The sequence below is a fragment of the Ambystoma mexicanum genome, chromosome 1p (genome assembly GCF_040938575.1).
Source record: "Ambystoma mexicanum isolate Mex_15411 chromosome 1p, UKY_AmexF1_1, whole genome shotgun sequence".
In the NCBI taxonomy this organism is placed as follows: Eukaryota; Metazoa; Chordata; class Amphibia; order Caudata; family Ambystomatidae; genus Ambystoma; species Ambystoma mexicanum.
Window position 1 is genome coordinate 677,494,311 of NC_090921.1, and position 16,052 is coordinate 677,510,362.

General features: G+C 46.7%; 1 protein-coding gene across 6 annotated transcripts in view; it reads left to right on the plus strand.

Moving 5' to 3' along the window:
* The window catches only part of ANXA9 (annexin A9), a 197,406-nt gene that overhangs the window by 47,452 nt on the left and 133,902 nt on the right, over positions 1–16,052 (plus strand). For 5 of the 6 annotated variants that reach the window (XM_069649758.1, XM_069649757.1, XM_069649759.1 and 2 more), the window contains exon 2: positions 10,202–10,267. In XM_069649758.1, the coding sequence (XP_069505859.1) occupies positions 10,220–10,267 (48 nt within the window). In that variant the 5' untranslated portion in view covers positions 10,202–10,219. Of the gene's footprint in view, positions 1–9,650; positions 9,815–10,201; positions 10,268–16,052 lie in introns of those variants that run through there. The other variant, XM_069649761.1, reaches the window with a different exon arrangement.

The window sequence follows — 16,052 nt, forward strand, 5'->3', positions numbered from 1 at the left end:
TAATATTCACAGCTCCCAGTTGTTTCTTCCTCATTTCAATATTGTAATACATTAAGAGGGGAGTGAAGTGTAAACATTTCATAATGACCCGTAAAGGTCAGGAAAAGATCAGGTTGACTATCCCGAGGATACGGGGGATACTGGAATCTATTCCCATGTACCTCACCCCTATCCTTTCTCTTCCTTTTAACATATCCGGTGTGATAGGGATTCCTACCTTTCTCAGAAACCATGAAACCAGTTGAACAGTATCCCATAACCTTTCCTGGTATTGGGGTGTCTTCCGAAAGGAAAGATGTGGAACACTGTGTCTCAGCTATGGGCCCCCCACTTCCAATCCCCGAGGACCTTCTATCCAGGTGATCCCCCCTCGCTTGTCCGCCTCCAGGGGCAGGATCCAAAAGCGATGGCCTTTCCCTGGCCACCTGCATAGAGTATCCCAGGGGAGTAGATGTCAGAACACCCCTAGGTTTCTCACAGTACCTCCTGACTGCAATCCTTGTTTTTGGAAGTAACAGAGCGTTCTTTGTCAGCAGGGGTTACAGCATTACGAGCATACAGGGAGGAACAGTTCTCACAACATAGCATTTACCAGCTTATCATTTAGGGTAGCAGGGAAAAGTTAACATGTACAGTTAATGGGGAACATGTAACATTGATGAAAGGAGAGAGTTGGGGTAGACTTGAAGGGGGGCTGTAGGGATAGTCATGGTTGGGTGTATTCTGGCTAGGTGGTTTCTAAAGGCGTGTGAAGGAAGGCTCCTTAAGAGGAAACCGTGAGTTGCTTCATGAGTTTAAGCTCAATCAAGGAATCGATGATTGGTATCACAAAATCGGGAATCAACAGGAATCATGAGCAAAAAAGGTCCTTCAGAACAGCAGCACTGCATCAATGACCAATTATGCACAGCAGTGAGCTGAGGCTTTTAAAGCTCACTTCCGATCACATGCCTCCTGTGCTACCATTCCAGGCTTCCTGCCACCATCCCGGCCTGCAAATGCAGACATTAAGCCTTGTGAAAGGGCTTCTGCCACTGCCACAGACTGGAACAGAAAGCTTAGATGAAGTCTTGGGGCCTGCACCACTGTTACCATATGCCTCAATGTCCACAAGCAATCTTCACCAAAGGCTTGTATCTAAGGCATGACCATGGCTGGTGGGCACGAGAACAAAAGTAGCAAATCGTGATATGCAGGATCGGGGTCCAAGAGCAATGGGGTACTCTTGCTCACACGGACTGGGTGGACACACAAGGCTGTACCAGTAGAGCATTTAATAGTACACAGACATAACGTTTGACTAGAAGTAAACGGTCTAAAGCCTGGATTGGCTGTCCATGGAAGAGTCTATGCTTGACATTGTGAACGCTGATTGGAAACCTTGAGTGCAGTGTTGCTTTCAACAGCAAAGGATGCCAGGGGAAGAGTGGAAATCAACATGCATAGTTTTGTCTGTAATTTGGACTGGGAATGCTCTGGACTCCCGATGAAGGGACACATCTGTCCCGAAATGTATTGAATAAGAGAAAACTATTATACCATCCCGCCGCAAGCCCATTTGATTAACTAAATTTAAATCATTTTTTTTTGTTTTAACGTGTTTGTGAATATTGTTTAATGTAACCGGAGGTTTTGTGCTGGATTTAAATAGCTTGCATTCAAGTTTTTTTAGTCGTCAAAGCTTTGTTTTGGCATATTTTGTGTTATCTTGTTGGGATTTACACTGCGCCTGGCTGCTATTTTGCATGGTTTCCAGGCACACTACTGTATCTTTAACAAAGGGCGGGGGGTGGCAGTGGTCGAAATCTACGAAAAGATGTGGTGGAACGTTTTTTTTATTTTATTTTTTATTTATTTTTTATTGCATCAATTAGTTTCCAAAAAAACTTTAAATGCACATATAAAGAAAAGAATGAGTCAATAGTAGAGAAAAGAAAAGAAAAACAAAAAATGAATCAACTCTAGAGGGGAGAAAAAATAAAAATAAAAACCGCCAATGTACAAACAGAGCAGTATTTAAGAACGAAGGTACTGGGCCTCAATGTACAGAATTGAGTTCATAGGCCGTAAAGGAACTAGGTGTCCAAAATTAAAAAGATTTCTCTCACAAAGTTCAACAGTGCCAAAGTCAGAGATACTTTTCCTCCCCATCTTAAGACAGACCACCTCTTTTGAGGGGGTTTGAATTTAAAATTCTCGAAGTGTTATATTAATGAAGTACAGCTCACTATCAAGTGGTATAACGTTTCAATCTCCTGGCCACAACAACGGCAAGATAAAGTCCGATCTTCCCTATTTTTGGTCCTTCTTCCCATGACTTCTCTTGTGGAGTAGAGGTTCAAGCGGAATCTCAGGAATTGTTGCCTTTCTTTGGGAGAAGGGAATTTGTCTAGGTAGGGAAGCACTGTGCCTCAACAGTAGTAGTCCTCCTGGACCAAGGGCAGGGACTTGAATTAATTTAGCTTGTCCTCTGGTCGGAATCCAATCCCAGTCGAGAAGTTTTTTCTTCACCTTGGACGGGTTAGTCACTAACAGGTTTTCTGATTGAGCAACGTTGTCCAAAATACACTTGCAAGTTTTCTGCCATGTATTTAGAAAGGGAACCTGTTTAGTGGACGGCGCTTCGTTAATAGTCAAAAAAACACTTCTTTCCAGAGGAACAAGGCACTTGCTGTATAGAGTCAGAGATTTTCAAACCATAGCAGTATAGAGGGAGGTTACCCCAGTTCTTTCGTTGCACATTCAATGGGTAGAGATGGTGGAAGCCTCAAAACTCTTTTCCAAAATAAGCCTTCCAGTAAACGCCAAACCTCGGGGGCCAGGAAAAGGTTTGCCTCTGCAGCGTAGGTCAAGATAGGTGATACTTTTAATCTATAGAAATCGATGAGCGGTCGACATGAAAATGAACAGTAACGTTGGTTGATCAAAAGTGCTTGCGATGCCAAGTTCTTGACTTTGCTTCTTAGCCTATCCACGCCTGGACCGTTATTGCTGCTGTTGTTTAGTGAGATCCCAAGGTAAATCATGGATAAGACCACAGGAACAGCTTCCCCAGACAAGGACCACCTGAATTCCTTGACGTTATTGGTTCCTAGTACCAGGATTTTCGATTTTTTGGGATTAATTCTTAGGCCATTGTCCTGAGTGTAAGATTCCAATGCATTTAGCTGTCGCTGAAGACCTATCGCAGTCTGGTCTAACAGTAGAAGATCGTCTGCAAACAGCAACCTGCCCACCGAAGTCCCCGCAATCTTCGGTGGGAAACTTCTTATAGCATCGAAGATTTCATGCATATTGGAAATAAATAGGCAGAATACTGCTGGAGCCAAACGGCACTCCTGTTTCAGCCCATTTTGTGAGACAATGTTATTTGAAAGAGTTCCGTTTTTGTCCATTCTGATTCTGAGAGTTGTTCCACTGTGCAGTGCCTCCAAGGGCTCACTCAGGTCGTTTGGGCAGCCCCATTTTCTCCGTTTGTTCCACAATAGTCTACGGTCAACTGAATCGAATGCCTGTTCAAGGTCAATGGACGCAATGTAGATGGAGTTATATTTTTTTTCCTTGACCATACATTTTAGTGTGTTAATAATTAAAACATTCAAGGTCGTTCCAATGCCTTTATGAAATCCCGACTGCCAGAGATCTTGATTATGGATCAACCAACTCCATTCATTCAGGTGTCTCAAGACTATTGCAGCAAATATCTTTCCCACCACGTCGAAGAGGGCGATAGGTCTATAATTTCCTGGATCCGACCTGTCGCCCCTCTTGAAAATGTTCCCTGCTGGCCTCTCCTCGCTCCCCACAAAACCCATCGCCACGTCCCCTCCCAGGTAAACCCCCATACAAATGTGCCCACTGTTTAAGGAAAGTGCAAGTTTCAACTTCTTCCTATGCTTTTATTGTAAAACAAAACCATTCCCGAACAGTTTCTTTTCACAATAAAAGTACAGGACCAGTAAAACTTAATTTTAAAAAGTAGAGGAGAACCGCTGCCCCCCACTTAGACCACTGGGGGTGGATTACGTTAAATGGAGGAGAGAGAAAAGGTACCTTTGCCATTGTGCTGATTTTGACCGGAAGTACCAGGAGCTCTGCATGCAGGTCTGTTTCTAGGTGTTTTCTTGTTCAGAAGCATTTTGTCTCCAGAAGGGAGTCTTGTTTGCCGATGAGTGGTCATAGTGGGCGGGAACTAAAGGGTATGATGTTCCGGAGGATCAGTGGTCATAGTGGGCGGGAACTAAAGGGTATGATGTTCCTCTGTTCTTTTCTTTTTTTCTTTTTTTAATTTATTGGTTTTCAAACAAACAATGCAACTTCATGAGGGGAATGCATTACAGTTGTCGTTATCATAAACACAGGAGGGCAGTTCATCAGGGTTAGCTGTGAGTCTACATTATCATTATTTAACAATGTTCACATGTTTAGGTTTCCGACAGGGTTTACTCGTCATCACTCCCTTACCCCTCCCTGCTTATTAGGTTTGCCTTGTACAGGCACCACATATCTTTCGGTCAGCAGGAAATTGGTACTATCTTTGAGAATTTAGAGTCAAAGTCTGTGTATTTCGCAATGTTTTTCATCCAGGTGGCGACCCTAAGCGTGGGGCCCTTCATCCATGCCTGGGCTACATATCTTAGCCAAACCCATTAACAGACCCCAAGATTTCTGTAGGCCTGTCAGGATCTTCCCCTTACATGCCAGTAAACCCTTCATCGACGGCACCTCCACTTCTATGTCAATCATTCTAGAGGCTATTTTGAGCACCTCATCCCAAAATGGCTCAACCCATCTGCAAGTGTAGGAACCTGCATCTGGTGCCACACACTTCCCACATGTACCTGGTCTATCAGGGTACATTCTGTGCAACCTCCTAGGTGTCAGATGATAGGCTCCATGTACAAACTTGTAGTGGATCAGCTTTCACTTATATTTTCGTGAAATTGTTTTTGTATGTCTCCTGATGTATTTCCACCTCTTTTCAGTTAGCTGCACTTGGAAGTCACTTTCCCACTTCATTCGGCCCCCAGAGAACTGTAGTTCCCACCCCTCACAGATTCCTTTATACTAAACTGAGATTCGTCTGCTCTCTCCCGTTCTGCCTATCATATCCGTCAATGGAGGATACTCCGGGGGCTAGCCTGCGAATGAGCGAAAGTGGACTCTCAATGTATGAGAAAGACAGAAGTATGTAAACACCACCAATGGCGAGTTCCTTCTTCCTTCTGGGTAGAGATACCTGAAGCACCTTATTCCCAATGTTGTCATTGTGTCCATTGTGTGCATGTATCGGCTGTAAGAGGCAGTCCGGGAGTACGTTGCACTGGTAGTAGGGATGAATATGGTCTGTCAAGGCCAGCATACTTCACCATACCCCCCTATCCATTGTGTGTTGCTGAAACAACAATAACCTCTCTCCCTCTCTTGGGTAAATCCGAGACAACCACTGCTGAAACGAGTGATGGGGTCACTATTGCACTTTCCACACTAGCTTGCGGGTCCCATCTTACATGCGCCGTCTTGCCCGCCCAGATCTGCCCAGTGTACATAGACTGCACATCTAAAAAAAAGAAAAACGCTGTGGGTAATGTTATGGAGATGTTCACGAAAAAGTATAGGAATCTAGACAGGATTATCATTTTTAGTAGCCCACCAGGGAGACCGGAAGATTATGCCATCTATCCAGTGTGGCTCTAAATTACTTGATTACTGGACCATAATTTAGTTCTACTAAACATCTGTGTCTTGGGCAATCTCTACTCCGAGATACTTGACGTTGCCCCCTCTCCATTTAAACTGTGTTAACTTTGGCCAGCACTGAGTGTGTTTCGCTAAGGAAAAAATCTCTAATTTCTGCCAATTGATACGCAATCCTGAGTAAGCCCCAAACTCTTGCACATCCTTTATTACTGGTTCAAGGTTGACCTCCAGGTTATTTCAGAATAGCACGTTGTCGTCAGCGTAGAACGAGATTATCAGCTTATGCGAGTACAGTTTACGCCCCTTCTCTAGATCTTTAGCTCTAATTATTTCTGCATGGGGTTCTATTGCTATAGCGAATAGTAATGGGGAAAGAGGGCATCCCTGCCTAGTCCCTATTTCCATCACCTTTCTGGGGGAGACTATGTCATTAGTGTACACTCTGGCTATTGGGGATGAAAAAAGTAGTTTTATATAAGATATAAATCAATTTCCCAGTCCTAACCTCCTCAGCACCTCAAACAAAAACGGCCATTCCACTGAGTCGAAAAGCTTCTCAGCATCTAAAGTAACCGCAATGGCCTGTAGGTAGAGCTCCAATTGGTTGATTAGTACAAATAAAGCTGCATTCTTATATTTTGGCAGATTCTCATAGATTGGCAATTCCCTTTTATTTATTGCTGAGGGAATTGGTATTTTTACTTTGTGTTTGTTCTGTTCACTGACACCGACACCTAGCCAGTCTGGCCATTGCCTACTGTTAGAGAAAACAAGAGGCAAGACCCACCCAGTCTGGCCTTTCGCTGTGGATAAGCAACGCAAGCTCCCTTTATGATTTCCATTCATTCCCTTCTCATATGAAGTCGGTCCATACACTACAGATAAAGCCCACCATGTCCATCCATTCTGCCAATGTCCCTATGGACAAAGAATACAGCCCCATCCAGTGTGCCCGGAATCCTCTCCAGACAGGAGCCTCTGGGAGCCATTTTCCAAACAGATAAGGGCCAAGGAGAATGAGGATCAGCAGACCGGTTCAGTCTATAGACGCTCTGTTCCGACACCTCTCAGTTAGTATCCTGTCCTTCGGGATCCAAGGAAGGTCTGTGTCTGTTAAGTAAATAAAAGGAGATGGGCTCACAATGGCCAGCTCACTCTCCGAAACTATAACTCTAAGTATTCTATATATTGGTGAATGATTCGCAGAACTGCTGAGGTTTGAACTGGTACCCCATTATACCATTTAAAGGGAGCAGGGGGTTGCGGGGGTGTCCCCCGCTCCCCTTAAATGGTATCATGGGTCTAGGGGTTGCAGGGGTGTTCCCTGCAAACTTTACATGGATTGCGGCGGCAAACACACAGCCTTTTTGCAGCGATTCTTTGTGTAAACAGCCATTTTTAACGCGATTTTAACACACGGAACCCAAATGATGACATAATCTCAACTAATGTTGGGTCAGCATTCATGTTCCCAAGTGCTTATTATAAGGTGCACAATCTGTATCATCTGAAAGATATATGGGGGTGGATAAGGAAAAGCTCTGGTGTATAGAGTTGTAATTATCTTGAAGTTGTTCAAGTGATTAGTGTAAAAATGACTTACCATAGTCAACATCTAAGAATTAGAAGAATGGTCTCTGATGAAACAAAGTAGGAAGAGGCTCAAGAGTCGTTACAGAGCGATTCAAACATAGGGTACCCCGGTCAAGTACTCACCAAAGTGAAGCAAAAATGCGATCTCAGAACAAGGAAAGAAAGAACTCCTAGGACCAAAGAAACACAAAGAGAGCCCCACTCTGATACATCTAATTAAATCCTCCAAGCAAAGCGTGCATATATCACGATTGTTGAAAAAGAACTGGACACACAGCTGGCCAAACTAACAGAGTTATCGCAGCGTCACCACACCCATCACCATATACCGACTCTGAAAGTCAGCCAGGTGAATGGCAGTCAGATACCATGGTTTAAACACAGTATATGCATTTAGGAGCAAATCTTTATACGTGGAAATACTGATAATACCTTTTGTAATTTACACTTTAGATAGTTGAAGCAGGCAGAAGACTCTATATATTAAAACTTGCTCCTGATGAAGCGGTTCCATGTGTTAATATCCCCGCAGAAATATTGCGAAACAAAAATATCGCCATATTTTTGCGCTGATATTGACCCATGGACCCTGCGGGGGACTCCCCTGTAACCCCCGTATTATTTTAAAATGTGCAGGGGACACCCCCACAACTCCCACTCCCACAAATTATCCCCCCCAAAAATATTGCCTATGGCGAGACAAACGCTATATGTACAGCAATATTTTTGGTGGGGATATTTTGTAGGGATACCGATGAAGGGATACCCCGAAACATATTGAGCTCTTTTTACTAAATTTTTTGCTTAAACTGAATTTTTTTTTAACTTAAATTGATTATGTTGAATTAAAGAAATTGTGACAAAGACATTAGTTGTTTCAAAACATCTTGTCATGTTGAATATAAAATATCTTTTTAAAATTTGAATGAATATTGACTGATCATTACTCAGTATTCAAGGTGTGCAGGGAACGGGACTGTCCACTACTGGGTCAGCTTCCCTGTCCCAGTGGCTAGAAATTGGAATGCCCTCCCTCTCTCCCTTAGAGAAGGACCATCCTACCACCTATTCCAGAAAAAGGCTCACACTTGGCTCCATGAGCAAGTCACCAACCCGTTGGTTTAACCATCTGACTTATTCTCTTATGTAAATACCCTTCTAAGATCTGATGTATATATCTATGATGCAACTGGTATTATTTTAGCCTAACATAGTGTATATCTGTAAAATGTTGTATCTCACTGTCTGCCTATAACATGCCTGTATTTTCTGTAACATGTAAGATTAGCGCCCAGTTGCCTAAGGGCTCGGTGCGCTCTATATATAAATAAACTAAACTAAACTGCTCAAGGGCAATGTTTTTGCTGTTGATTGTAGAGCAGCTTAGAGTGCCAGAGCTGCATTTGTCTCCCCTAAACAGACACACCTTTGTGCTTAAGTTCATTAAGAGCAATCCTGCACCTAGAGATGTGCACACTACTTCATTAGTCATTGATACTTTCAAGGATCTCCCCTACCGCCTCCTTGGCTTCACCTCTCACTGCGTCAGCTCTCCCCCCTCCCCCACCAGTTAAGGCCTGGCCCATCCAGCTATCCCAGTACCCTACAGTTAATGACTGATCGTCTCATGCAGTCTGCTGCCCTCTTTACCTGCTTGAGTCCCTTCCCCATCCCTCCTTAGTTTCCAATGGCTGCTTCCAGCGCTTTCTACCTTCTAGGAGTGGCGCACGTTTTGACACCGTTTATTGGACCGTGGACATGTCACACGCTCCCCATTCTTCCCAAGCCACGTTTAGACCAAGCCCTCTAAATACAGCCTCTGCTTGTGGTGGGGAAGGCGTACATGGGGAGGGCACAGGAAAGGGACACACTCAGGTAAACAGGTGAGGGGAGGTGGGTTGGGCAGTATTGAGCCAGCAGTTGATTACTCAAGAGCCACAAAAAACAGGTTTTGCCGGCTCCGACCGCCTGTGGTTCCAGGTAATGTACACATAGGTGAGTTGTGTGGGCAGGAGGGGAATTATCTACATTCCTGAATGAAAGGTCCGACATTCTTTACCAGCAATGCTCCCAGGCCCGATGGCAAGCGACCCCTCCTGCTTCTAAATGGCTTGTCGGGCCTGGGAAGAATCATTGCAGTTATTCTGCTCCGCCCTCTGAAAGAACACTGGCTTAGGGGGTAACGTAGCCGGCGTGGGTGTCTGAAAGTCGTGTGCCGGGAGAGGGGGCGGGGGTTGATGTTGGGCCAGGGCGTGTGTGTGATTTTTCTCTGAATACGCTGGCTGGGCCAGTGCTTTCAGCGTGAAGGTGGGGTGGAGGGCAAGGTTTTGGGCCCTGTCACCAAATGCCTGACACCTGCACATCATAGACCGTGCCCACGAGGGCTGAAGCATCCAGCCCCTGACCCGCCATTGCCGTGGGACGGGCAGGCACGGCCTGGCACCAATCCCTGCATTCATTGTCAGTGTTGATCCTGCTCAGCGTCCAGGATGGGCGGCAGTGATGCGTAAACCGCAGTGAGGTAGTGGCTGTGTGCCCGGGGAGTGCCCGGTGAAGGGGGGCAGTCATCCGTGGAAGGTACTCGGCTCGGCGGGTAGAGGCAGGCGATGGGGTGAATTTCTTTTACTTCAAGCTGGTCAAACTTCTCCTGAGCCTGGCAGAAGGGTACATGTGCAGCCGCGGAACCTCCAAGCCTTCATTTGTTTTCATTCGTGTAGGAGGGTTTCGAGGGCCCAGAAATACAATCTTTGTTTTGATGGTCCATCCACCTGCGGGGTCACCAACCCCTGATGTGGTTAAGCGGGCGACGCCCCCTCTCTAACACTCAGAACTGCTCTGTTCCCAATCCGTCTCTGTTGCTTTGACCACCCTTGCTTCTGTTATTTGACGTATGTTTCTTCTTTTTCAGGCCTAAACGACCACCAGAATGTCCCTTGTGCAGGAAATACTCAGTCATCTCTCCGTGGCAGATAAAGTGAGTGAACTCCCTCTGACTGACGGCACTACCCGAAGGGGCGGACCCGTATGGCTTAATATGTGTAATGGATGCTTTACAGGGGGTCCTTGAGCTATATGGGCATAACCCTGAGCCTAGCTAGGGACGGTTGGGCTGGGGAAGACAGAGTCGCTTGTATGTGGCCACCTGTACTTAGTCCTTCCATCCATTTTGGGAGGCCTGGTGTGTAGGGCCTGGGCAAGCTTTCTCAAATGTGATATGCAGGCTTTGCAAATTCCTCCTGAGATTTGGGTAGGTTTGCAGAATCAGGTCAGATTTCTCTTTCAGCCCCAATCTCCTTTAAGAGCCACACATCTTCAAAGAAGTATGGGCTGGTTCCGGATGATTCGGGGAACGTATACAAAATAAGTTTAAAAGCTTCAGGGAGGGAGAGAAAGGTTAGGGGAAAGGGAGGGGTCGGGCGAGGCTGTGTGGTGGTTTTTACGCAAGAGGAAATGTAGTCCTGAGCATCTGTGAATGCCATCCAAGTAGGGCAGCAGATTAGACTCTCCAGTAAAACATCTAGGTAGATGAATACCCCTACTGGCACGTGCGATTGCCACTTTCACCTCTAACTTCCAGAGTTACGCGGATGACACGCAACTTTCTTTCAGGCTACCCTCAGCCACCTCCTCCTCCTCGCTCATACGCGACTGTCTGTCCGCTATTCAGTCATGGTGTGCTGCTAACGACCTCTGCCTCAACACCAGTATACCTGAGATCGTTCGCATTGGGACCCCTGCTACTGCTTTCCCACTTTCACTCTGGCCGGAATCCCTTGGTTCTGCACCCGCTCCTACCTGCGAGGCTAAAAACCTTGGGTCATCTTCGACTCCACTCTCTCCTTCTCCTCTCACATTTCGGACATCTCTAAAAAGTCTATCAACTACACCTCCTCAGAGGTACTCTACCTTTTCTCACCTTCCCCCAGTGGCTCACTGTCTCCATAGCCCTGGGTCTCTATAGGCTGGACTACTGCAACAGCCTCTTCCTCAACCTTCCTTCCTCTGCCCTGCGCCCTCTGCAACTCATCCAGAACAGAACCACAAGACTTCTCCTTGGCCTCAAGCCCAGGGACCGCATCTCTCCAGCGCTGAAATGCCTCCACTGGCTCCCAGTGGCTGCAAGGATAAAGTTCAAGACCCTCTGCATTGTCCATAGGGCTTTCTGGGGCCTGGGACCTACCTACTTGCAACATTGCCTTCCTAAACACTGTCTCTCACGAGCCCTCCGCTCATCTAGCTCCAACCTTCTGCGAGTGAGCCGGTTCTCCAAGCAGATTTGGAGGGACAACCCTATTCTCAGCAGGTGCTTCCCTCGGGAATAGCCTCACTGCCGCCCTCCGCCTTGAGCCTGATCTTCTTAAGTTCCGTAAACTCCTCAAGACCTTTCTCTTCTCCTCTTCCTTCTTTCTCCCTCTACCTTGCTAATCTAACTCTCTGCTCTTTCACTCTCCCCTCCTCTCCCTCACCACTTGCTGACTGGCTGCCTGGTGTACCTCAGCGTCTCACAGGTCCTGGGCTCCCCTGCCAGTCCTCTCTGCACTTGCCTCAGGGCCCTACACCCCACCCACCCTCACTGCACTTGAGAGTTAACCCAAGAGAGTGGCTCTCTCTGCACTTATCCCAGTCTCCACCGACCGGATGCACTTGTACATCCTCCCATCTTCTGACCGTCTGTGCACTTGCACAATCTGAATGCACTATACCTGAAGATCGTCTATCTGTTCTCCCTGTCTTCACCCCTTAACTGCACTGGTAAAACTGCAGAAGCACTCTCAGGCCTATTTGCTGTGTCTGAACTGTTTAGATATATTATACGCACTTACTCTGCCTGTGCAGACTATTATCGTCTCGGAATTTCAAGGGCTCTTAGCGACTGTTGTTTTTTACCCATGTTCCCACCCTCCTTAAGCACTTTGAAACACTTGCCTGTGTATAGGCACTTTATAAATAACAATACCATACCATAGCATAATGCAGAAATCTGCACCCGCAGGTCAAAGGATTGAATCTGAGTAAGAAGAACTCAGCCATTCATCACTCTGAAGTTGGTCAAATTAGTAAAGTCGAATTGGGGGGAACTATAATAGGGCATTGGAGATCTACAGAGTAAGCCAAAGGACAGGCATGCCTGGATCTGCGTTTCAGTATTATTATTGTTATTATTAAGGTATTTATTGAGCGCAGACCTAGCTTCAAGAAGCAACAGAGTGCTTTACAATCATAGGTGGAAGAACACAGTGAGGGGAGCAGAGAAACAAGGGAGCGGGAAGCTAACAACAGGGGAGTGTGAAGGTGGGCATATTGACAGAAAGGGATTTACAAGTAACGAGGGGTGGAAACAGTGGGGATTAGAACACCCTTTATCTGGTAGGGTGGGGAGTGGAGGGTGTGTGAACCTAGGTGTTAGGGAGGAGCCATTCCTTGAAGAGGAGGGTATTGAGCTATAGAAGCAAGGGAGTGAGTCGGATGTTGATGGGGAGGAGATGCCAGAGTTTTGGGGCATAGACACAGGAGGCCTGTCTTCTGGGTCATTCCTTCCCGCAAAAGAGGAGTTCAAGTCTGAACATATCCTTACTAATGGTGAATCGCAGTCCTCTAAAGATGCTAAGTTACCCAGTGAGGTAGCATGGTAACAGCATTGTAGATATAGCAGGATTTGAGTTTGATAGAGGTTTGCAGGGGGATCTAGTGCAGTTCGATGGTGGCTGGGGTGATGTGGTCAAATATGCAGAGGTGTCTGTCGATGTCGAACTCAAGGGACCAGCCCGGAAGTGAAGCCCTTGAGCTGCATAGCAGAGAGCCAGGCCTCATTGGCAGGGTGTTTGGTGTTGTAGGTCAGGTGTAGGAACTAAGACTTGGAGAGGTTGAGCTTCGGGTAAGCACTGGACATACAGGACTGGACCATCATTCAGAGGTAAACACCCTGGGCCTCATTACGAGTTTGGAGGTAGCCATGCCGTCATTACCGGCATGGCTACCTCCAAACTCGGGTCCTTGGGCCTCATTAGGACTCCGGCGCTAAACCATGGTGCTGTTAGCACCATGGTCCATGCCGGAGTCCGCCATGGCGGAATGGGGAATTACCACCCCATTCCGAGGTTGGTGGGGTGGTAATTCCCGTTGCCGCCATGGCCCTTCCCCATTCCCATTTTTGCCCCATAGGGCTCAATGGGAATGGGGAAGGCGCTAATTACGGTACCGCAAATTGCGGTACCGTAATTAGCACCAAGGTCCCTTTGCAGGTCCCTACTTTAACGGCTGGTAAAACCAGCCGTTAAGGTCGGGTCCCGCAAAGGGACCGCGTAATTAGGCGCTAGTTGTTTAACGGTGCCGCAGCCTTTTATGGCGCCGTTAAACACTTAGCGCCTGGGTCATAATGAGGCTGTCCTGAAAAAAGGGAATTACCAGGCAATTCTGACTTTTGTGGGCCTGGTAATTCCCATTTTCGGGACCCGGTACGTCCCCATTCCCATTGAGCCCCAATAGAGCTAAATGGGAATGGGGAGGATGCTAACAACGGACCTGTTAATGACGGGTCCGTTGTTAGCATACGGGTCTGTTTGCGGGTGCCGGTATGCACGTCTGGCCAGACCAGACGTGCATACCGCCACCCGCGAGCAAACTCGTAATGTGGCAGCCCTGTATGAACGGTGCCGGTACCTTACCGGCACCGTGCATACCGCAGCCGCCAGGGTCGTAATGAGGCCCATTGTGTATGATTGATGTTTATAATATTACAATACAGGAAATGTATTACAGACATGGGCCTCTGAAAAGCCTACAGGGCTGGGGAAGTCCCTCATGCATTAGTGCATGAAGTTTCATCCTGCTGAGTTTCCTTCCACAACGACTACTGAGGTTATAGAGGGAGCCCCATAACTGCAAGCTCATGGCCACAGAAATGCATTGCCAGTAGGGCTGAGGCAGAGTAGATCACATGTCAAGCATTCATGATGTCGAACTAATTACCATTTGGTCAGGTTACGAATGCAATGCTATGATCTCTATACCTGGAGAAAAACACATAAAATATCAACAGTAAGAAGTCTATGGGTGCAGGGATCATCATGCATGCTTCCAACAATAATGTATGCAAGGGGGCTGGACAGGGCCTCATTTGTGGTCCAGCAAATCCCCCTGGAAATGTGCAGGTCACCTTAATAAGGTTAAATAGGCATTTCTCAAAATACTGCGTAAGGCATTGATTCCACAACACTCCAGGATATAGGATATAGCAGTCTAACTGCACAGTTAGTTCTAGGCCCATTTAAAACCTTCAAAAGGAGGGAACAGAGGAATAAGTGCAATTTAAAAACTAGCCCAGAGGCTAACAGGCATTAGAATTACAGTACTGGGCCTGGAGAGGTCCCCGCTCATCCCTAAAATTAGGAAGATACAAAGTATCCACAAGTGGCCACTGGAACAGCAGCAGTTCGTAGGGAACAGAGTAAGCCCATGATTTAATATAATACAATGTATTACAAATCAATGGTACATTTAAAATTCCAGTCTTTGCTCTAAAAACTCCAGAGTCCTTGAGACTTTAGGGGATGTGAGTGACTGGAAAAATGCCACATTTCAGGTAAGTAATTCCACTAGTCGCTACAAGAATTTGTGGTGTTCTTAAAGCTTCTTCCAGTGGAAATCACTAGTCTAAATCCCATAGGCTTGCAGTTGCCATGGTTATGTGGAAAAGTAAGATACATTACCTTTTTACCCAACAGGTGTAGCAGATGGAGCAAACAGTCAAAAGGACACCAGAAGGGTCCACAAAGAAGAATTAAAGTATAGGTTACGAGAATAAGCAGCCCGGGAAGAGCTAGATGTAGAGAAGACAAGAGGCCAGTCTGAGTCAGTGGCAAACCACAGTACGGGGTGGTGGGTACCACACAACTCCACTACTCTTGGACCTGGAGGACCTCTGAAGAACAAACCAAAGAGTACTCCAGGACCCTTGGACCCAGGTACAAGTACTCACAGTGCATGTGGCAGCATATGTTGTTGAAGAACCAGTTAAGTATAGGATTCCTTTTTAGGTCTGGTGAGTGGCATCTGAGCTCTCTGGGAGAAAGGGACTTGAATCCTCAGCCAGCCAAGAACGATGCGACTAAAAGGAGAACCCAAATCCCAGAAAGGGGCAGCCACAAGACAGAAGCAACAGCAGTGACAAGAACGACAAATGGAGAACAGAGGAATTTGGCCTAGGGTCCAGTTCAGCTTAGGGGTGAAGGAGGGGACAGAAAGACAGCACAAGGATGGTCTGGCAAAGGGGGCAATGGCAGGAAGCGACACAGGATGACCAAAAACAGGGCTTGGATGGAGTATCAGCGACCAAGTACTCATTAAAACCAGGAAAACTCCCTCACCTCAAAGTGCTTGGAACAGGAGGATTTAACGGGACACCAAAACTGCAGCAGCCAGGGAAATGGCACACCAGTGAGCAGCCAGTCCAGCTCCCTAGGAGGATGGCCGAGAAGCAAAGGAATCGACCAGCCAAGGGATTTCCATAGCAGAGAGGTGCAGGGGGTTTCAGAATCAGAATCCGACTCTGTATGGTTAGCCAAGGATCCTCAGGAGAATAGACCACCTACACTAGCAGTCTTCAGGAGTTCAGGTAAGAGATACTCCTCACTCACTGATATCCTCTTCCACACGGCCTAGCTAAGCCATCTCACCAATCACATCACAGGGCAGCACACACATATTTTGGGAGCCATTCAATCAGGCTGGCCCTAAAGGTCGCAAAACACAGTGGCCCA